This window comes from Charadrius vociferus, unplaced genomic scaffold, assembly GCF_000708025.1.
Source record: "Charadrius vociferus isolate BGI_N301 unplaced genomic scaffold, ASM70802v2 scaffold455, whole genome shotgun sequence".
NCBI lineage: Eukaryota > Metazoa > Chordata > Aves > Charadriiformes > Charadriidae > Charadrius > Charadrius vociferus.
The window spans coordinates 1,627,296-1,651,425 of NW_009648550.1; the positions used below are offsets into that span (position 1 = coordinate 1,627,296).

A 24,130-nucleotide genomic window follows, 5' to 3' on the forward strand; every position below is an offset into this window, starting at 1 on the left:
TGTAATATGCCAGATACAGTTTCACTATCTGTGCTTGAACTGCCGTATCAAAAGCAGAATCAAAAGCCTACTGATAAGCAGAGAAACAGAAAAACTACTTAGCTTTCCCTCCTCTACTTTTTGCTATGTGGAAAAGAAAAGGACAAAATATTAGAACAATGCTGGAGAAATGGAGCGCAAGGAGCTCTAAAACTAGAGACGAATATAAACAGCACTCCAACGCAGCAAACAGGTGGGGTGACCACATCTAATAACAAAGGGGCAGCAAAGGATAAAACACTGAAGAGGGAGATGAGGCTCACTGTCTAATGAAGTTACTATCTCTTGATTGGAAGAGATTAACAAGCATCTGAAGAGAAAGCAATAGAATCTTAATCAGAAAAAAGAAGTATGAGTGCAGGAACACTTTAAAGAGGTGCGAGTGTTTTGAAATTCTTTCCCATTGGAGGAAAACAACCCTGAAAAGCTAAAGAGTGCACTAGTCTTTTGAAAAAAAAAAAAAAACAAACCACAAAAAAAACCCCTACAAACAGTTGGGAGTTTTTTGGTGGGTTGTTTTTTGGTTTTGTTCTTTTAAGACACATACGAAATTTTCAACAGGAGACCAAATTCCTTCCAGAGTCTCCCAGACAATCAATTAGTTACCTTTTACCTCGTTCTAGGCTGGACTAGTTTTGAACCAGAAGCGGCGTATATACATCTTACAGCAACACTGTAATCACCTCCTTTTTGTTTTTCTTTACTGTTAACATTAATGTTTTGTGGTGACAAGAAGTTTCAAACATTTAATAGTAATAAATCTGCTATTTTATTAGACTTAAAAATGTAGATGGCAAGGGACCTCTGGAGACGATGTAGTCCAACCTCCTACTCAAAGCAGGGCAAGCTCTGAGTCAAATTACACTACTGAGGGCCTTGTGCAGCTAAGTTTTGACATAAAAATATTAAACTGTTTGAATGTAACATCTCTACAACCACCTATGACTAAGAAGCAACGCTAAGAATACATGGCTAATTTTCATTCTGATGTCAGCTCTACCACACTGACCAGAAGCAAATGTGATCTGTATCTTCGTTTTTTTGTTGCTGATTTGTTTAATGTAGTTTTACATATACAAAAAGAGTAGCAAGCCTGTTACAGTTCTGAAGAGATTATTACGTTGCTAGAAATTAAATTGAAAAGTAGGTTATAGTACTGTTTTCATAACTGCACAGCACTCTTACCTCTGAAAGATCATCTCTTTCTTGCAATACAGATGAACAATCTACTAAAGGCACCAAAGTAGAAAATGTTGCAATGAACTGGAATGTAATCTGTTGAGAGTTGCAAACAGCTCTTTAATAAGTGTTACTATATTCTACACATTAAAAAGCTTTTGCAATTAAGGTATGGGAGCTAAAGCAAATCGTTACATTAAAAAAAAATTCCAGAGCCTAATTCTTCCGTCCCAAAACTTCAATAGTTATTTCTGATCGCATATATAAAATTTACCAGCCAGCACTGCGCAAAACCCCCTCAATTTTTCCAGTAAAGTAACACTTATTTTGTGCTGAACTTTAAAGTTACCAAAACCCTATAATGTTTACATTGTTTGAACAGTCAATTAATATGAATTCCTGCAGATGCAGGCTTTTAGGACCTAATTTATCAAAAACCTAGTGATAAAGGACTTCCTATTGATCTTAAAATACCACAAATATTTGTTAGGAGCTTTGGAACATCTATTTTACCTTGGTTTTTTTAGCTGCCCAAAAAGTCAGTACAATGCTTATCACAATCTGGTGTTAAAGATTCACTTGGTGTTGTCTGACAAGCCAACAGCATTATCATGTTAGAGGCTTGTAACATTAACTTTTTACAAATAAAATTGTATAGGAACAAAATCATGCTAAGAAATTCTGGAAACATGAGTTACTTGCTTTCATGCAAATATAAAAAAAGCTTTCAGAGTGAACTAGTTGGCTAACTATCTTCTAAAAAAAGGTAAGGTTTATACGCTCACCATGCATTTGCTGAAGTCATTTGGATCCACCCCAGGCAATGCTCTCATCAGTAGAGGTAGCATGTGCGTTGGACCTTCAGGAAACCACTTCCCGCCAGAGACCAGACTACGAGCTACTCCAATTACACAGCTTAAAGTAGCTGTGAGCTGGTGAGGTTCTGTCAATGTCTCAAGTGCAGGATATGTTCTATAAAGTTTAAGAGCAGTCATATTAGGAAAAATAATGTTCCGAAAGTCTTCAAAGAAAATAAAAGTGGATTGCACATGTTATTTTCTACAGAATGGTTACAAAATTTCTGCAAGAAAAGTTCAAGCTAATAAATGGCTCCAAAATTTTTTTCTAATCTTTTTGCAATGGACTTAACATTGCTCTGTTAGAAAATGTTCCTTTCATTTGATCAGTCCTATTCACAACAAATTCAGGATTAAATAATTTGTTAGCAGTTGCAACATAGGAATTAATAACACCATGGGCTCCTACCTTCAAAGCTAACATGATTTTCATGTTTGAACTCTAAGCTAATGCAAGCTGTATACTTAAAAGTTCTTGTGGCAAGTATGAAAACTTGTCTCGATTACCTCTAAATAGGTAAGGGATATATTACTTAATGTTACGTTAAAGTCCCTATCTTTTTTTATGAAAACCCTTTAAGTAACTGATTTTTAAACTTTTTTTTTATACTAAGTACTTTTTAGCAAACTGCATAACACTTCCTACTGTTATCAATAACCTACAGTTCAAACATAAGTCATAGTGCTACCCTTGCCCTACGTCATTCAAAGCACAAAAGACCTACACCTACTCAACAAAATGAATTTGGAACGGCAGCCAAGGCAAACATACCAGTGATAGTTTGAACTACTGAGCAGACGTTCAGTCTGCTCTCGAAACAGAAAAAGTAGTCATACCCAATATGGGCGTCCATAGCTGTCCTTCTTAGAACTGTTATGCTTGAAATGTTTTCATATAAGAGCAGATTTATCAAGTTTTTACAAACAGGTGAGCCAGGAAGGGCTCTTCAAGACAAACTCACTTCTCCACTGTTTTTACAATATGAGGTGTTGAAGTACAAAAGACTGCATAGGAGCGGGAAAATGGATAAGGGCGAGGAAGAAAGCTTTTCCTCGGGGCAGGAAGGAGTTACATTTTTCCTTTGGAATGTCAGGCACCAAGGTATTAGTAATAGTAGAAACTAAGTATTTTACATGGGCACGTACTTCAGTAGTTTGCTTATGAAGTTAGAAGCAATGACAGTAATTTTAAACACTGTAACTGTAACATAGACATACTCTGACACAAAACATAAAACTTAGGCTTATTACTACACAAACATGCAACATCATCATTTATATTTGGACAAATTGAAAGGTAGTGAGAAGACATTAGGTGGTTCATGAATTAAGGGTACAAAGTTGCTTCTTCAACTGACCCACCCACTATCTGATACAAAATGCTAACAGAAATGCAAACCACCTGAGGACTACCCTACATTGCACAAGCTATAAACAGCTCCCAGAACTATTCCATTTGCCAGGTGTTTAAAAAAACCCAAACTAAAACAAATAAATTAAAATAAAAACCAAAGTCTTCCCTCACTCCCTGTCCTGATTCAGGTGATTGCTCAGGGGTGTGTATTAGCAGCTCCTCTCACTGCAAGCATTCATTTGCTGCAAGGAAACTGATTATCATTTAATATGATTGCTTTGCATATTTATTTGCTGGAATGGGAATGCAGAACTTGTAAAGTTCCTGCAGAACTTACTTCTCAAGTACAGGTGGAATTACTAATTCAGGACGCATCAGTGCAAGGTTCTGCAGGGCTTGGGCAGCCTCCAGGCTTCCAGTTTTACTGAACATAGCCAGAAGAACAGGTTGAATAATGCATTCTACAAAGTCTGTAACATCCTGATCAGTAAGTTTATGACTATCAGGCACAGGAGTTAACCAAGTCATTTTCTTGTAGCGCTCACGATGCAGCCTTCTGACAACACCACTGGGTAACCTTTGAAGTAGTTTCATAAGTTTGTTCTGTTGAATATACAAGAAATCTTATTCAATTACTTGGTAGTAGCAGAATTTGAGCTGCTAAGCATACAACAGAAAATTAATAAGCCAACATCTTGAAATTACACAACTGCAATAAAAGAAGACTCATAAGAGTCGTAAAACACAATGTCCACAATTTACCATTAAACTTCAGTTCCCAAAATATTAACAATTATGCTGCCAGCTATGATTTAAAGAAATCATGAAAAATACATGCAAAGGATATAATCAAGAATCAAGATTACTTACTAGTAATTAGGATGTCTTTAAGAGCATTCTCTGCACATTCATGTGTAAGCAAATATCCTATTCTAGAACAAGTCAGCTCCTTTGCCACTGCTTTGACAGCCTTGCTATTTTAATCTGTACTTTATACCAGCTATCACAGGGAGATTTTTAAGTTCTCTAGCAGAAGACTCCACTAGCTACACCATCAAAAAGTTATGCTTCATCAAAATAGATATGCTTTGCTTTGGTTAATCAAAACTAGATTTTGCTAACTTGGAGGCAATAACTCAGTAATACTACAGCTATGTCACGCAAGCAATACTAATGCTGTATATCACTCTCCTTCAAAGTGCTGACTTCTTTTTCCTAGCTATATATGAATTAGATGTCTAGTTTTGGACTTCTAAACAGCACTTGAGTTAGATGTTTGAAGAATTCTCCTGTTAGCTGTGGTCCTGACATCAGAATAAAAGTATGATTTCTATGACAGTACAATTGCATGTCCTGAAAATTAAAGCCTCAAAATATTATACAACCAGCAGACAATCCGGCTGTTGGGACTACATAGTGCATCTGTCAACACGTTTGATTTGACAGATTTGACCATTGAAGTTACGGCCAAAGTTATTGCCTTGACGTGCAAAAAAAAAACTCACCAGCCAGCGCCCATTATTTGAAGGGTGGTAGAAAGAGGCAATGCTATTGAACAGTCCAGACAAGTGCTTCTGCACTAGTTTACTTGGTCCACCCTGTAAAAAATAAAACACAGAATTTTATTACACAGAGTAAGTTAAAACAAACAGCTAACACAGTAGTGTGAGGCACAAAGGAACATTCTCACTTATCACAGCAACACCTCAAAGCATCAAATCACATCTGCGAATTCACTCCTCACTCCCTTCCCCACCCTCAGCTCAGCACTAAGTAGCAAGTTCTCTCCATCTGATCTGATGAGGTTCACCCTAAAAGGGTCATTCAATTGTTCAGCAGCTCCCAAGTGTGTATCCACAGCGGTGCTTGTAGCTGGCTGTTCATTTCCAGAATGCCACAGACAGTGGCTGTGAAATAAACCTTTCCACCCACGTTCCAAACTGACAGTGAAACAATGTACTTTAAAACAAACCTCAGGCAAAAGATAGCCTAAAAACAAGCTTCTGCAGTGAGCTAAACAGAACAAACATTAGTTTTGAATACATATTTGCTTAAAGCTTTGCATTAGTTTTTGTTTCACTTTATGAAAAAGTTACTAACCATCATGGCTGTGATCCACATTACAGCATGTCCTACATCATAAGCATTTGTTAAGAATCTAGGAACAACAACTTGATTGCTTCCCACAGGAAGATTTAAACTCCTCAAAATTCTGGTAAAAATCTGAAAAAAAGAAAAAACACACACTGGCATAAAATAATTTATTAATTTATCCCATAAACCCAGTATAAATTCTAATCAAAAGATGTTTGGTGGTTTTGCGTTTTGTTTTGTTTTTTTTTTAAAACAATATAACTGCTTCGAATATCTTTAAAAAAAAAATCCATAAGCTGAAAGATTCAAAAGTCATATATACTATTTAACAAAAGAATATCATTAAGGTCCATTTCCACAAGAACATGGGATTAGTTACACAATAAGACAGCAGTTGTCTGGTAAGGTATGTTGTTGCTTTGATGTGGTTTTGAGTTAGGCGATAACAGTAACAACTTCCAGTGCTGTCTGTTACAAAAGGATGGCTCAAATTTTCAAGAGTTAAACTTAGGTCTTCAAATGAATGCGCCTAATTTGAAAAACTGGGGCTTTGCAGCGTAAGACCCATACAGGGAATATAAAATATTCTTAGCTTAGTAACACCGAAGACTTATCTCAAACAAAATAATTTTATAAAATGAGTAACATTACCTTTGGTACATATGGATCCCAGTCTATGTACCCAATGTTGTCAGTGGCCAAGCGAGCAAAAAGATTTACTAGATGCTAAAAACAATCATAAAAGAAGGAATTATTCATTAGAATATATTTATCATAAACATGCACAAAGCCCTTAATCTACTTTACAGATGCAAGACAAAAGCTACCCATGGCACTAAACCACTTATAATAGGAGATTTCACTCTATCAGAAGCCACCAGTATTTCATAACGCACCTGAATTCCTACCTTCAGGAGTCCAACTCGTTACTCATCTGAGCACCTACAAAGCATGTAATTGTGATCTAAGTTCTAGGAGATGCAGCCTGTCAGAATATACACCCTTATCTCTTCATTTTTCAAAAAAAAAAAAAAGTTAAGATATACTAATAGTACTTTTAGAAGGTATACACACACTCTCCATTTCTCCACGCTCTGTGAATTAACACGAAAGGCAGAATGCATTCAGTACCATTTTATTTCTCAACTATTTATTATTAGAACAACTCTGAAGAACAGCAGATGAACAACAAACTTATACTTGACCTATATGACAACAAAGACAAGAAATATCTTGGTAAGAAATCTTTTCCCTGTTTGAACAGCTTTGAGCTTTTTCTGCTTTTTGAACAGCTTCCACAGAGCAGAAGACTCCTGCTAGCAGCTTACAGAAAGACGCCTGTACTAAGCTTCAGAGTCCTTCAAATGCTACCACCATTTTATCAACTGGGCATAGCAGACTTCATCTCTGCAGCGAAGGTTTGGAACAAACTCCAGCTGACAGTTAGAAGAGAGATTTCCTAGCAAACCCACAACACAGCTTAAGCAAAGCAAAAATCTCATAACAGAACAGGCTCTAACTTGGTGGTTTCATCAACTTCAACAGAATCCTGCTACCTACTTTCATAGCCTTTGCATAGAGGACTATTTGGATTGGTTACTGGAAAATATCCTAAGGAATATTCCAAAGGATGCAACCCTACCAACACACACATTAGGAATCCCCTTACATTCAAGAATGAGAGAGAGAGAGAGAGAGAGAGAGAGAGAGAGAGAGAGAGAGAGGGTCTGTAGAAGTTTAAAGGTTTGGGAAGAGAACAGGTGTCCAAAGACAAACTACTTTCTTGGAAGACATCCACTTCGGCCGCCAACTTATCATCCCAGTTCTTGGTAACTTTGATCAGAAAGTGATACGCCATGTTCACACACTTAGTAACTCTGAGCTGGAGCAGATTTACAAGCATTTGATTGTCAATTCATCTCACAGTGCTTCCTCACCACTACAGCACTCTCATTTGAACTGAATGTGGATACTGGCCTAAAATAGCATCTATATATACACGGAAGAAAATTCAACCAACGTATCTTGAAGGACTACTTAGCTTCTGCAGGATCCATCCTACTTAAAGTGCACTTGCCTTTGCTGATGTCTGTCACATTTGTAAGCTTTGGTTTACATACGTGTGGCTTGTAATGGTCACAGGCATTAGCTGTTAGATGGGATGGCAGTATGTGACTATCTATGAAGACTCCATTGCCAGAAGACAGTCTCATGAGTCCAAAAGGGAACTGAAAGATGTCCTCAGGAAAGAGAGTTATTGGGACTAAACAAAAAAGGAGATGAAGTCTCACTCTCATATCCTGATCATGCACATAATCCACTAAACATTCCTTTTATGAGCTTGTCCAAAGAGGGAAATACCTATCAGGTCTCCAAGAGCCTTGATGCTTTTATCTGTATGTATCTTGAAGCTACAAAAAGGAAGGGCCATTAAATAATCCTGCCTAATTCAGAGACAGATATTCACAGAAGAACAGTTCACTTCTCCATCTGAAGGACATGATAGCTTTGGAAAACACAATAATTCAATTCAGTTACATCTGACACAGCCTGAAGACAAGTGTTACATTTTCTTAAATTATCTACCTTTTTTATTTGATAGTAGGAAACACTCACTGAAAAAAAACCTTACCATGCACAAAGGCAATTGATTCTATAGCTCCCCTTCAAACACCAAGTCTAACTCCTGCCAAAGCAAGCTGAGAAAAAGCTTGTAGCGTACGTAGGCTTAAATTGGATTGCATAGTCAGAACCCATATGTCTAATTATCTGCATCCAAGCTTGATGAAATGAACAAGCCTTAAGAAGTGGACAAGACAGCAAAGGAAACAAGAACTCAAAGCTTTGGGGAAAAAATAAAATTGTTTCAGCCTTCTGAACAAACTGTCAGAATACTGTGAAAGAGGGGAAAAAATATCAGAGACAACATATGAAAAAGCGTTCATGATTATTTGTTAGACTGTTTGACAGAAACAAACCAAATCATGACATCAAAGTGCAGGCTGTCATCTTTCTGTCAGAAAGAGTAGAGAGAACTGTGATTTTTAGGACAGCCATCAAAAAGATGCTGAAGTGTCTGCAGACAATCTCAAATAAAACTTTGGCAATCGCCCCTGTTCAAATCTGGACAATTGCCAACTGTTGGAGAGACTGCATTCCTTTATTTGTGATGAAACATAACTCAAACCAGAAAGACCTACACACACAAGCATTTCCATAAAGGAATTGCCAGAAATGGAACGTGTTACAAAGGTAGCATTCAATGGTGTTTTGGAAAACAGCTCTCTCCAAAGACACTGCGATGTCCTCCCTGTGCATATAGGCAGGAGATTAGTAAGAGGAGCCAGATGGTCAATAAGCTTATGTTCATACTGAGTATGGAAAAAATCTGGTAAAATGCCAAGTTTCACTGCAGTAAAGCCAAGGCACAGGTCAGCTGACAACAGTAACACCTAACCTGCTGGTGGTGTCTCAAGTTTGTATCTAGCCATATGAGACACACAAAAAAGGCAGACAGCTGCATAGTAGACTATTTTCCTTGAAAGATATTACCCAATGGTATTTTTGGCTAAGGGGAGTACACGTTCTTTACTGTATCTAAAATAAAGATGACGACAACTCATTGCCATCAAGGCAAAGCATTACTACTCAAAATCAGGGATCATGAAAGATGTTTTAAGATATAGAAGATAGGACTTTACAGAATTATAATTTACAGAAATCAAAATAGCACTTTGCATCATTGTAAGCAGGCAGTCTGGAAAGTGCCAGCATTCCCAAGGCTGGAAAGAAAAGCTGCATGAGCTAGCCATTAAACAACATTCACCAAGCACAAGTGCAGTCTCATTTATTCAGCCAGTAATTGCTTGCTAAGAATCATAACAATTATTGTCTCTGCTTTCTTGTACCAGTTAAAGCAGAAGGAAGAAAAAAAAAAAAATCCATTCTATCACTGTTTGACTTCAATGTCTTTCAAGCACACTGCAGGAACATTTAAATTGATTTCTACTAGTATATGTAAAAAGTAAATACTTACCCCTTCCCATTGGGGAAGATTTTGAACTGACACCCAAAGGCCTATAAATTCATCAAACCAAAGCCTGCAAGAGAACAGAATCAAAATAATTTTAGTGTTGCTAAAGCAGCTCCTTCACTGTGAATATTTATACCTCACTTTGTGCGACGGTTGCAGAAACTCACCCGCCCCTCAACTCATTCAACAAGAACAGGGATCAACATGGACATGCTTGTATCACTGTCTCCCACAGCATCCTCCCTACCCCAAAACTAATCCTGAGTTTCAGTCCTTGCTTCTTTTACATCTCCTCCTCTTATTCTTTTCCAATCTCCTCTTTTCACACAAGTATTTCACCAGCAGTTCTCTTATCTACTTTAGCTTTGCCATTCCATTCCATATTGCTACCCCAATATGGCTAAACCAGATGAAAATAAATCACACTTCATTTCCCTCTACCTTAAAATCTAAAATTTGTCCCTATTGACTGATAGTTAGCAAGTGTCATTACCTTCTTCTCTGGATTCATCTGAAGCCAAGCATGTAAACCCTCCATACCAGTCCCTTACTTAAATTCACCTTTATAAACTATATTCACTTCCTTCCTTGAAGTTTTCACTAACTCTACAGCACAAATATACTTTAACCTAACCAGCCTAAGTAATCTCTACATGCAGTAGACATCACTGGCTTATATTTTGAAGTACAATACTTCTACCTTAAAGGTGATCCAGATACTGTCCCTTCCTGCAAATGTTTCTCCTTTAATTGTCAAACTCATTCCCTATAGCAGGCTTCTGACCATCTCACATTTCCACATCTTGACAGGGAATTGAAGACCTCTGCCTCACAATCTTAAATCTATAGTAACAGCCGTACTTTAGCCTATATGAAGGACTCATCAGAAGCTACCCCAATTACAGAGATGATAGGACTTAAAGCTGTGCTATGGTAAATGATTTTTAACTTGTGAGACTATTCCTTCAGAATTAAAGTGCATCTAATTTAATTTAGTTTGCTTTGTTGTATACTGCGTGCTCTTCTCTAGAGAAGGGAGAACTCAAGAGAACAGGTACTATGATTCCCTCAGGTTACTTTTACAAAAGAAAGCTGACAGAATTTCTGCCTTGAATGCCTTCCAAAAATGCTGTTAAAAGCCACCATTCATTTTGCTGGTTGACTTCAAGTCATCCTATAAAAGAATTGCTTGCATTTGCAACAGCATACCAATAGACTTTCAATTACACTTACTTGAAACCTTTCTGGTGAAGTTCAGGAGGAAGGGTAGTAGGTAGAAATAGTTCAAAGTAGGTAATAGCCTTTTGCATGGTAACATCAAATGGACACATTAAAGGCCTCCATTCATCTAGCATCTCCGCAGTGGCATCTTCTGGAAAATATCTGAAAACAAGGAAACCAGTGAACATATAAAGGCTTTGCTGTAAAGTTTGGTTCTTTTTAAAACGTATTTAAAATTATCTATTATTTTGTCATAAATCTTGATTTTACAGTAAGAACATGTACGCAGGGGCAATAGACAGGCACTCCTCAACTCCACTTAACCTTCACAAAACACATAGTTAAGATTAAAATGATGCACCCCAATGTCCTTAAGACCACAAATGTAACAAGATTCTTGTCCTGTTGAACCAGAAAAGATTCTGTACAATGCAAAACCATTTCAGTGTAAAGGCTGGTCAAAATCAAATTCACATGGGATGCAATATAACAAAAGATGACTTAAGGCACACAGAACAGTAATCTGAACATTAGAATAATCCCGAAATGGTTATTTAATTTCTTTTAAAAGAAAGTAAATATCCATGCAATGCAGTATTTAAAATGCATACCACATATAACTATTTATACTGCATAATTATTGCAGTTGATATGGGGCAAACTGGAAGTAACATTATCAGCGTCCCAACCTTAAAGTCAGAATTTTCAAAAGACAAATATCACATTTTCATCTTCAAAACACTCTGCTTCAGTGACTTTTGTATTCATAACACATACCAGAAAAATCAACATTGACAACTAAGGGGTTTTACTTAGCTACAAAACCACATATATTTGAGAAAAGTGTAATGTTGCTTTATCCTTGTGTTCCTCATACTGACCGTATGCATTTAGAACAGCACCTCCTACAGGAACACTCAATGAAGTAACATCAGTATATGAAACAACTGCTCCCATGAAAGAAGATAACTACAAATAGCCATATGAACAGTGAATAAAAGAGAACAAGTCTCTTCTCTGCATCTTTGCAGTATCTTAAGCTGCTAACAAAGTCATTTAGTGCGGAGAAGAACACTGGTTCAAGCACATACATTCCCAGTGAATATAATAGAGTACAACAGATCAAAAGCAATGGCGGCCTTAGCTAGTGATATCTTGGCTTAACTATTAACAAATTTTCAACCAAGGCTGTTAAAAAGAAAAAAAAATCTTACACTTAGTTTAAATAATATACCATGGAACACGCCTGTCATTTTGTTTTCATTTTAAGCAACCTATGAACCTGAGGTATTGGTCACTCATAATGCAGTAAAACAGAAAAGTCTCAACCCTCCACCCCTAATTTCATAGACAAGTAGGGACAACATAGAACAAGGAATGACTAGTAGGGTGGGATTTTTTGGGCTGGGGTGTTTGCCCTTTTTTTTTTTTTTTTAACACTTGTCTTCCCCTTCTTAAAATAATATTAAAGATACAGGCTTAAAAAAAACCAAAACAAACAAAAAACCAAACCACAACAACCAAACAAAAAAACCCAACAAATACTTACGGCCTGCAGCTCTTCACAAGTGTTTTCAGAACACTTTCTACAGAACTGAAACAAGAAAGGAAACATTAGGGATAGTATATTACCAAATTTCAATGACAGTATAAAATAAACAACCATTTGCTGATTTTTTCCTCAAGAGCTTAAGATAATGTTGATGCAATTAGATGTCTTCTGTGAACATGCAGTAGCTAATCGCCTTCTATACAGACCTAATCATAATGATTAAAATTTCTCTGCTAAACTCCTGAGTCTACTTTTCATATACCACTCTAATATTTACTGCATTTAATTAAAGAATTATTACCATTTCTTACAAGTAATATCCCACATTTTATCCATGAACAACCAGCAGAACACGGTAACTTCTTAAGGGAAGTTGAAAACACAAACAGAAAAAAAAAAAAAAAACCAACAAAAAACAGGTTTATGGACTTCATAAATACTTGTAAGATAAAGGCAACAGACTTCAGAAAGTTGTTATGAGACTCCAAATACCATATCTATCCTTTTCAATCTGGTTTTGGGTTTTGTCCAGTGGTTCTAAGAAAGAGAATTGAGCTATCTTCAAATCAATGGTTATTTCATTAGCTCCCCTCACGATTAACAGCTGATTTTAAAAATGTTCTCATCCATACAAGAAAACTTATTTGAGAAATCATTTTAACATGAATTGTCACCAGATGCCATCAAACCACTTAAAATAAACTAAAACTCAAAATAAACTCAAAGAATAAAAGGGACAGGGAAGAGAGATGTCGATCAATGGAACCATAAAGGTAGCAAACTGTCATGTTCTTCAAATCTTCTGTTTATTACAAGACAGGCTAAAGACTAACTTGCACTTTAAAAAAAAAAAAATCCCTGAATTAAAAAAAAAAAAAAAGAGTTCTAGCAGAACTTCCTACATCTTTTATATATTCTTTCTGTACTCTTAATATAAAAATTGCATCCTTTAGTTCACCAAAAACTAACATACAGAAATGTTATTTTGATCAGAAAAAGATGATGCAAATGTATCATCTTTAGAGTTTAACCAAAGATCAGTTTAGGTCAATTAATTTTGAGACACACAAATACTGAGCATGCACACACTCTCTCTAGTCCTACACAAAATAAACTGATCCCATACAAGCCAGGAGAAATATGAAATGGATAAACCGCTCTTTCACTTCAACACCTCAACATTCACTGCAAGCCAGCAAAAGCCCACCCAGCCCTCACACCACTACTTCAGTTCAAGCAGCACTCCAGAAGATGCAAAAGTTTGTCACTGTTTCATAAAATGTACAAAGTAAATCCATGACATCTCCCAGAATGAAAATTTTGAGCTGACCGACAGTCTCTAAAATTTGAAGAGGAATGGTCAACCATTCATTAAACAAAAATAAGGTCAAACTCTGCAAGAACCTCAAAGATTCTGGGTTAAAGCGAATACTGTTCTTGAAAGAGTTATGAAATATATAACAGTTTTTCCAAGAGTAGATAAATAAAGCGTGAACCAGCAACATTCCTTATGAGCAAAGACTAACATGAAAAAGACTCATGAGACAAAACCAAAAATGCTATCCCCATACTATCACACTCCACTGAAGTAAACTATTACTAAGGAGAACCTGAAGGACAGAGGAATTTTAAGACACACTGAAGCCAGAGATCAACAAGTCTTTCAAATTCACAAGTTTTCAGTCAGATCTCAGTATTTGTTAGCAAAAGAGAGCAAAGGAGAAAGACTGAAAGGGGTGTCCCCTCCTTCTTTCTGATCACAAATTTAGAATGGAAGCTAGAAAGAAAAAAACACCAGCAGACAATTTTGTACATAAGGATACTTCCATCTAAGACACAGTTAAGCTACAGACCAACTACATAAGACATCCTGAAAGATTCCAGTTTGATGACTATTAGTTAGAAAAGGACAGGACAATACAGCTGGGGACAACAGGACGATACAGTTGGGGACAACAAGAGACTGCTGGTTACTGTTTTCATTATCACCTTGAACAAACTCTCTCAAAATTTTTAGCAGTAGCTTCTGTTCCACTTTTGGTTACTTTCTGCACACCCGTCACTGCAGAATTGCTCAAAAAATAGCTACAGTTACTGCGCTCACAAATTTCTGTATGCTACTCTACCACTAAACCTAGCCATGGATTAATAGAGCTCAACAGCAAACAACTATATACATAAACCACATGGGATTGGATCAGGCTACTGTAGTTTGTACTCCTGTGCTTGCTCAGGTATTTAATGCTGACCATTTGGATAAGGTATTAAAACCTTTGTAATCGAGAGATAATGAAGCCACTCACACTGGAAGGTATCACCTATTAATTACTGAAACAACAGTGTATTTAATGAGATAAAGGAAAATTTCCCATCCCATTCAGTGTGCTTTGGGTTTAGTTCCTCCTTATTACCTGAAGAATTATTAGCTTATTATTATGCCTTGCCACATGCATATGACCATGGTGAGACCCCACCTGGAGTACTGTGCCCAGCTCTGGGGCCCTCAGCACAGGAAAGACATGGACCTGTTGGAGCGAGTCCAGAGGAGGGCCATAAAAATGATCAGAGTGCTGGAACACCTCTCCTGTGAGGACAGGCTGAGAGAGTTGGGGTTGTTCAGCCTGGAGAAGTGAAGGCTTTAGGGAGACCTCGTTGAGGCCTTTTAGTACTTAAAGAGGGCTCACAGGAAAGATGGGGACACACTTTTTAGCAGGGCCTGTTGCGGTAGCACAAGGGCTAATGGCTTTAAACTAAAAGAGGGAAGATTTAGACTGGATAGAAGGAAGACATTTTTTACAACGAGGGTGGTGAAACAGTGGAACAGGTTGCCCAGAGAGGTGGGAGATACCCCTTCCCTGGAAACACTCAAGGTCAGGCTGGACAGGGCTCTGAGCAACCTGATCTAGTTGAAGATGTTCCTGCTCATTGCAGGGGGGCTGGACTAGATGACCTTTAAAGGTCCCTTCCAACCCAAACCATTCTATGATTCTACTCTATGATATATTAAAAAACACCCAACCATACCATTAACCTCTATCACATTATCATTTTGGCACTAGATGATTTTCTTCTTTCGGAAAGGACATGACCGTACTAATTTGTAAATCTAGTCGTCCCCCTCCTGCATTTTCAAGAAGAAACACATTTCAGTTAAAACATTTAACATATAGACTGACACTGTTGACTCTTACATTATCAGAAAAACAATAAAAGCACGTTTTTCAGTTTTTCAGGACAGATTCAGGCCTTAAGTGATAATTCTAGCCCTGCAATGGACACTCCATCACAAGAGCTTAACTGAAGACAATGAAAAGAGCAACCAGCTATAGTTTCACAAATTGTTATAGTGATTTCAAACTATGGTGAGTCAAATACCAATCTCCTCCTGGATTAGTACAACTAAAAATTTCTTCCTAAAAAACCCCAAACAAAGCAAAAAGAAATGTGCAATTCCACTTCCACTTATACCAGTTTTCTGAATGTATGTATACACGAAAACTCCCGATACAGTTTCCACGGCAAAAATTCACAGTAAACACTTCTGATACAGAAACTGTGTTTCACACTTCACAGCTACAAGGTTGTTGCTGGGTGTATTTTCCAGAACCTATTACCTCACTGCTAAAGCACTTTCCATGATTTCATCGTTTTTAATAGTAAGGTACGCTTACTCGGTAACATGCACTCCCACACCAATACTGATTTTGTCCATATTCAGATACAACAATTATTCAAATGTAAAATCTACCTTTCCTTTGACCCTAGAAATAGATATGCTGGTTAAATTAGTTAGCATATAGCCACTTTATCAGCCACTTCACACACGCTACCTTGTTCCCCAATTAGAAGGGTTTACATACAGTGCGACATTCTCATAAACAGTGGTGTAATGTTAACATTGGTTTTCCAATACAATTATTTATGCAGAAAATTACACCTGTGTGACAAGTGTTACAATCTAACAGAACATGCAGAAGATTACACATCGGCCAGAGCTGAACAAAACAAAAAGTCATTCTTACCACCTATGTAATACATTAAGCACAAATGTTTTAGGTGAAGACAAGCCTGGTCGATATGAACTGAATGTAAAAAAAAAATAAAAGTAAAACAGTAGTTAAATTAACAGCTATAAATCAAATCAACTCAACTTTTAAAAAATATCTCTTGACTTCCACCAAAATGATACCCCTCAAAATTGATGTTAAAAAAAAGAAAAAACACCGTATGAGAACAAATCGCACTGCATATTAAGGTGGAGTGTCTGATACCTAACACAGTTAATAAAAGCTAAGAGTTTCAGACAGACCATCACAACCTATATCCTCCTCCCAGCTTAACCTTCTTTTCTCTCTTGGCAAAGTCTCCTCCCCACTATGCTAGTTTCTCACACAGTAAATTAAAAGTGACTAGTCAACATCCCCACAGAGCAAAGAATGCAGTTTCAGTAGGTGCTGGCATATCCATAAAGTAAACCAACTAAAAAACACTCCACTCTTTCAGATTTTCACTGGCAGCAATAGCTACAATTAGCAAAATAATGCAATTCAGCAAAATAGTAAAATAAGCAAAATTATTTTTCCAGCTACGTAGCCATGAGAGAAATTCATCATGAAATACTCCGTAACAAGTTACAAGGCTACATATATTTTCTGTTCATGTCATTTCTCAGCAATAGGATATTCCACTCAATAGAAGGAAGCAGTGGTAGTACTTTAATATCCCTGGACAGATTTTTTTTTTTTAAGCCAATTAAGTATTTTCACCTGCATTTCTTTATATGAAGTTTCAATTAAAAAAAAAAACATAGTGAGTTATCTATGTGATACATTTTGTAATCTGTAATTTATAGAGCAGGACCTTCTCTAATTGGAATTATCAGAAAAATTGTGATTTTTTTTGCATTTGGCAGATGGGTAGGTATTGACAACATAAAGAAAGCAAAGAAAACAAGTTTTCAATTCTAAAATCAGTGGAATGTTTCTAAAATTCTTAACTGGGAAAAAATTGATTTTTCCATATCATATCATTACTTTAAAAAAAAATATATATATATACACATATACATGTATTTCCTATAGAAGGCATGTCATTTTTCTCTGTATGCATACTGATCTATACCTAGATTAGGGATACTGGGAATGCTTACAGTACATATATTTAAGAACAGTACTATTTTTATTTTCCCAAACCCCTACTGTGTTATAAAACTGAACAGCAGACATTTAATCTGAATATCGATAAAATTTTAACATTAAATATATTAAACTGTGGGTTATCATCTTAAAATAAATCGATGAAGACTGCAGTTCCAGCATATTTAAAGATGAACTCAATTGCATTCATTAAGAGAGGAACATCATAACAAATACAATTCATTGGCAGAAGGATATACATGATTTAGTACAGTCTTGCATGCAATTACTGAACTACACTTCATGAAAATACAAGCAAAATATTTTCTGTGTATCAAATTCCAGATATTAAACGCAAATTTCTGTGTACTTTCAGGCATTACAGGTACTTAGAGCCTATCAAATGTTTTAAAATGCAAACTTACTTGGGAAACCAATTTAATCCAAGATGTTCTGTTTTGGAGTATAATATCCTTTCCAGCATTTCATAAAGCGGTCTCCATGGTAACTCTAAATCATCCCTGGAAAGCAGTTCTTTTTTCCTAATAGAAAAAAAAAAACCACACCAACAAGCACTTTAGGATTAAACATTTACATCGACACACTGCACATCAGAATACCCCTGATCACTGCTCTGAATTACACTTATCTTCAGCATTTGGCACAGACTGCAGGAAGGTCAGGCAAGAAAAAAAGCTAGCCACTTGCAGCATTTCAGCACAAACAGAAACTGTCAAGATCTTCAGGAAAAGTCTGACTAAGTGAAATAAACATTATCAAGTTGTGAGACAGTCTTCATTGTCTCCCTATTTGAGATTCAACCTTAACACTTGGCTCTGAGACGTTTTCCCAATAGCAGGGGCAAAAAAAAAAAAAAAAGACATTCTTTCATTTTCAATACCAATTCTAAAGCTCTGAAAGGGTCAAGGTGTTCGCATAGTGAGAACTCTTTCTAACCCACATCATCTGTACAGGGGAGATTAAGTGAAGCAAGCTCTAAAAGAACATACTATTACATTAAAGTATATAACAACATTAAGCAAGTGAAGTGATCAACTACTTAGAGACAAAAGTCTCAGCAGTCAGCAGAAATCTGTACTTACTTTAACAGGTTTATCAACAGGCGTGCAAATCCTTGCATCATGCTGATCTCCAGTTTTGGAATTGTTACCAACTCATACAACAATTTGATAAAAAGCACATGGTCTTCTCTGCTAAATTTTCTCCCATATAATCGGATGTATCTACAAACAAAACACAGGATGAGTCAGCAATATTTTTAAATATTTTCATTTTATCCAAGGCCTGAACCAGACTTCGCCCCACTAGCCATTTAATGAAACAAAAGTAAAACCTAGTTCACAAGTCTAACAAATAAAACCTGAATATACATAGCAAAAGACAACTGACAAATGAAACTAGCTACAGAAAGAAAAAAAGACGACCAAATAAAGTTTACAGTCTTCCAAGATTCTACAAATAGCATAACTTCATGCTCACACCAGACACCACAAAAACAAGTATCATTCTTTCACCTCAGCTCAAAATGTACTAGCCATTAAATTCAGTATTTCCGTATCCCCATGTATTAATTTCTCTTAAAAAAAACCTAAACACACACAAAACCACAACTGTCATAAGCAGCCTTATTATAATCTATCCTTTTCAGCTGGGGCACTTTAAGGAAGAGACAGGACACAGTAAGTATCAAGTAAATTCCAAATTTGATAGCTTCCAGTAAGGCCAAACAATTGATCTAGACACTGAGCTTTGCTGGTGGTGTGTCCCATTGCTATCCCTTATATTTACTATCTTAAGAAAGCATGGATCCGTTAGGACTAATTCTGTAAGAGGTGCTTGCTGTTTTCAAGTTTCCTTTTTATTACTGCTCCAACTATTCTAAAAGATTCATAAGAAACCTGACTAATATGCTGTCCTCCAAGCAGCAGTTAGACAAAGTATACAAGATATGAACTCCTATAAAACAATTTTTTGAGAAGCCTGTTCATTGCTTTTGTTTAAGATTTAGTAGAGGTTGGACTGATTTGTTGCTAAATATACACCAGCGCAGCATCAAGGCATGTTCTGGTAATGTGAAGAATGCCAGATCTCACACTGCTTATTTGGTATGCAGGGCAGGACACGTTGCAGAATCCTACACTGGAACCACCACGTGAAAAGATTAGGAAGGAAACATCTCTGAAGGACTCCTACTTGAAAGTAATAGAGGCAAGGTAATTTTAAAGGGGCAAACATTAGCGGTTACTGATCTAACAATGAAAGCAAACTGCATTGATTACCGAATTTGGTTTCTGAAATTGACTCCTGTGACACTGAGGAGTTTAGTTTAATATTATGTCTGGTTTAGTTTCAAATGCTTCATACTCCTCTGTAAACTTTTATTCCTCACAGAACTGCCAGTGGGAGAACTGACTACTTGAGAACTAAAATTCAGACCCCTTCATAAAACACACTTCACACAGGCACATGAGAGCACATAGGATTTGGACTCGATTGCTTGAGTACTTTTTTTTCTTCTACTTCTCCATATCCCCATTCCTCAATTTAAGACAAAATTATCTCTGAACTTTCCGGATCATGCACATCGAGTAACCTTACTAAAAGGAGTTAGTTTCCCTAAATATACATATACCAAGCCCCTTGCTCTTTCCTCAAGACATTTTTTTTTTTTTTTTAACTTTCTTCCTCCAGTTTCCCTTGAAGACACAGTGGAACAGCTACAAGGCTCTGGCAAACTGACAGTAAGGTTTTCAGAAAAAAAAAAAGTCAAACAACAACAACAAAACCCTTAAAAATTCCAAACAAACCCCAACCAACTCTTCTGCACCTCTTTACACTTCTCTTTTCCTTTTCTCATTGATTTCAAGGGGGGACTTTTACGTCTGATGGGCAGTATTTTCACTAATGCTCATTTCAATGTGTTTTACTTATTTCAAATACAGAAGGAAACAAACAAAATAAGAATAACCCACTCTTCTACCACAGGAACCTAAATTGTCTGGATTGGCCACTACCTACCTATAGAATTACACCATCAACAGTTGAACACCTACGCTTTTCACATGCCTAAAATGGACATGCGAAAAGAATCCTCAGAAAATAAAAAAGGTTATGCCTGATTTTGTGAGGGCTAACAGAAATATAACTTGATCATACTCATTTTAATTGCAAATTTTACCTTCTAAAAGCATACATTGCTCATACACTGTATGAGAAGAACCCATGGTGAAAGTCTGGAAGCTTTTTCAAGATAAACGGGGTAATAATCAGGAAAACACAAAAATGTTGACGCTCACATGCCCTGAAATCACTCTGCCAGACTTAACAGGCAAATCAGGAGGCATTTTACATGACCATGAGAAAGATGAGCAGCCACACAGTCCTATCACTCCCACTTGGTCATTCCCCTTAGTCTTCACCTACTGTTTAACAAAAGGGTAAGACACTGTTTTATTCAATGACCAAACTTTACAGGAGTTTGCCTACAAATGTGTGTGTACTTTTCATGACAGTACACATCTGGGAAGGAAAACAGCAACACCAAAGGCTCATTTCAGTGTGGAACAGCGGGTTCTGAAATAAATTTTAACCTTTAATAACTTCCAATTCATTATCCTTCAGTCACATGCACTTGCACGTACATCTCCACTCCCATAATACCGGGCATAAAGTAACGAAGAATACTGGTTTCGTTTCTTCATGCATGATTAACAAAAAGAAACAGCAGAAGCCTGAAAAATAAATTTTAACTACAAAGAAACACTACGCAAGAGATCCAATTAATCTGTCAGCTTTGCTAAATATAACAAAAAATGTTTGGCTGGTTACCTTTCTTGACATTTGCTAATGGCAGTTCTATTATACAAAATACTGTTTAATTAAGAAACAGAAGAAGGAGTAAAGTACACAGAAACATACTGAAAACAAAGATGTCACTATGCCCAAGAAGCAGAACTAGGTGCCAAATTGCTCCCATATTTACAGCTTCTTTATGTGTGTGTGGGGTCAGACTTTAAAACCATCAATTATTTGTCTTAATCCAGCTGTGCATAAAGACAATGACAGAAAATAATTACTTCTAGAAAGGGGCTAATCACCTTTTCCTCAAGATTAAATGAGCAAAACGTAACAGAAGGGAACTCCAACATTTTCAAAATATCCTCTCACAAAGGATGAAATATCGCCATTACTAAATAGAAGAATATACGCAGAACTTAATGAATCCTGAAGGATGCCTAGGGGCTAATCACACAGATGCATGTTCACCATATAAATGGTGGCTCTTCAGGATAAAAAACAAACAAAAAAGAGTTATTGGGGAAAAAACAATAACTCTAGAACTAAATTTCTGCAAAACAAAAAATAAGACTTCTTATATGAAGGCAGGTAATACTACATTGTGATGATTCTTGAAATCTTAATTTCACTTCCCTTTTGATTCCTCCTTTAAGACAACCATCAAAGGTTTTTAAGAGCTCTCAAACTCTACCAGTCAGCTGCAAAAAGGATAAATAAATTGTTCTGATTTGGAGTTCAGTGACATGGAGAGAAAAAAACAAAACAAAACAAAACCCACCCAGCCACCCTAAAAAAACTTGATTAGGAAGTAAAAATTCTGTTTGCACCTCCATCATTTCTGCACAAAGTACAGGGTCTCTGGCGATGAAAAAAAAAAAAAATTAGAACCAAAAGGCCAATTCCCTATTCTAAAAGTATTACGTATCCAATCTCTCACTCCGCAATTACAATAGGCCTATTTTTAGGAAATGTACTATCGTATCAAGTGGACATCCTAAATTGTCCTAGAAAGTTGGCTGCACTGCTACAGTTAAAAATTGCCTTCACTTACAAAGCTGAATAGAGCATTCTCCTAAATTCCTAGCTATCTATTTTCATTTCCTAATACACAGGATTATGATTGGTCTAAAACTCAGTTTTTGACAAATGATATGAAAAACAATGAATCACACTCAACAAGACTATTTAAATCACACGTACACAGTATACACACATCCCTTATATACACAAATAACATATATATACACACACAACCCTTATACGTCCAAAAGGAAAGCTTGTATTTTTCTGATAAAGATGGGATGGCAATAGATGTAAAAAAAAAATATTTACATGCAATAGTGATTAAAATACTTCAGCAAAGATGTTTTCATCCTCACTGTAACTTTATGTCCTGTCATTTTCATTCAAAACAGTTGAGCTGCATTTTTTCCACATCTCACAGCAAGACAGTTAAATGTCACTTTGTAATAAGCCTATACCTGACAAGCACATACAATAATATTGTCAGGAACAGAAACTGTATCCCTCAACTCTAAAAACTCTACCCTTGCCTACTGAAGTATAGAGCACAGAAAGACATTTGCGTGTTTTCCAGGCTGCAGAGTCAACTACATGTACCGTAACTATTAAATGTTCATATTATACTAATATGCTCATTTACGGACTATGTTCTAAAAAAAAAAAAAATAAAAAAAAATCTATACACAAAGTTTCTATGTAAAACGTAAGTGAGGGAAAAATTGAAACAGCAGCCTATTTTTGACCTGGAGACCATAAAAGAGTATGACACAAATCCATTTAAGCAAATTATTTTGATGCAACCTGCTTTTTTACACACACACACTGTAGCAGTTATACAATTGAGATTCCGTCTTCTGCTTTCACAACCGGATTAGCGTTTTATAAGATACAGATTTTTACTAGCCCAAGTTGGAGGAATCTTGGGGTAATGATTACAGGTTTAAATGCCAATCTTTGAGGCAAGCAGTTTTACTTGCGTAAGAAGTCCCACTAAGTCATAAGTTACTTAAGTAACTGCACTATTCCTGTCTTCACAGGAAAGCAAGTTCTCTCACCACACTCCACACACACATCCTAACCAAAGAACCAGTTTGCATCACTGAAAATTATGTATAAAAGAATTATGCAAATCAGCTTATAGACGTTCTATCTGATAAACTCCAATTTTGCTCTTTTTTTTCTCTACTCAGTTCATGACATCAGATAGCTGAAACAGCTGCTTTTAAGATAGTTACATGCAAGTTGTTTTCAGCTGTTGGGAATAAAAGAAATACAAGATCTCAGGTTCAGCTGTCATCATGAAATAGTAACTGATACTCAAATTTTTAATTCAAAAAAAGATTTGAGTTTCACTTTCATTCTTCATACTTTACAGTGCTTATGCAGGTTGTATAAAGTTGCAAGTATGTGAGGAGATATAACAACTAGTATATAAAAGTAACAACGTATATAATAGTACATAATAGTAACAAGTACATAATCTGCATGCAATTTTTTCTTTTATACATACGTACATATTACAATGTTTGCATTAACATTTGTATCTGTACAAGAAACGTCAGACAGTTCTGAATTATAGATTATTTCACAGAATATTGTGAGAATACTGGCTTTTATAATTCAGACATTTGCAAGAAAGCTAAGCAGAGATCACACCATTATGAAGATTCTGGGCATTTTTTTCATCAAGCTAATGTGCTATTTATTATAGCTGTCCAGCAGGAAAAAAGGTAGTAAATTGATTCAGAGGTGAATTACCCACTATCAACAGACAGCAAAGTTTGATTTTTATTGTCATTATCCTATAATTTGACTTAGGGATAA

At 36.3% G+C, this 24,130-nt stretch overlaps 1 protein-coding gene across 1 annotated transcript in view; it reads right to left on the reverse strand.

The window, feature by feature from the left end:
• The window catches only part of PSME4 (proteasome (prosome, macropain) activator subunit 4), a 59,082-nt gene extending 40,381 nt beyond the window's left edge, over positions 1–18,701 (reverse strand). The window contains exons 1-11 of the mRNA XM_009886003.1: positions 18,568–18,701; positions 17,890–18,006; positions 12,327–12,371; positions 10,790–10,939; positions 9,560–9,623; positions 6,175–6,249; positions 5,530–5,652; positions 4,935–5,027; positions 3,767–4,032; positions 2,004–2,190; positions 1,225–1,314 (exon numbers count right to left, since the gene is read on the reverse strand). Coding sequence (XP_009884305.1) covers positions 1,225–1,314; positions 2,004–2,190; positions 3,767–4,032; positions 4,935–5,027; positions 5,530–5,652; positions 6,175–6,249; positions 9,560–9,623; positions 10,790–10,939; positions 12,327–12,371; positions 17,890–18,006; positions 18,568–18,608 — 1,251 coding nt within the window. The 5' untranslated portion in view covers positions 18,609–18,701. The remainder of the gene's footprint in view (positions 1–1,224; positions 1,315–2,003; positions 2,191–3,766; positions 4,033–4,934; positions 5,028–5,529; positions 5,653–6,174; positions 6,250–9,559; positions 9,624–10,789; positions 10,940–12,326; positions 12,372–17,889; positions 18,007–18,567) is intronic.
• Between the last annotated feature and the right edge of the window lie 5,429 nt (positions 18,702–24,130).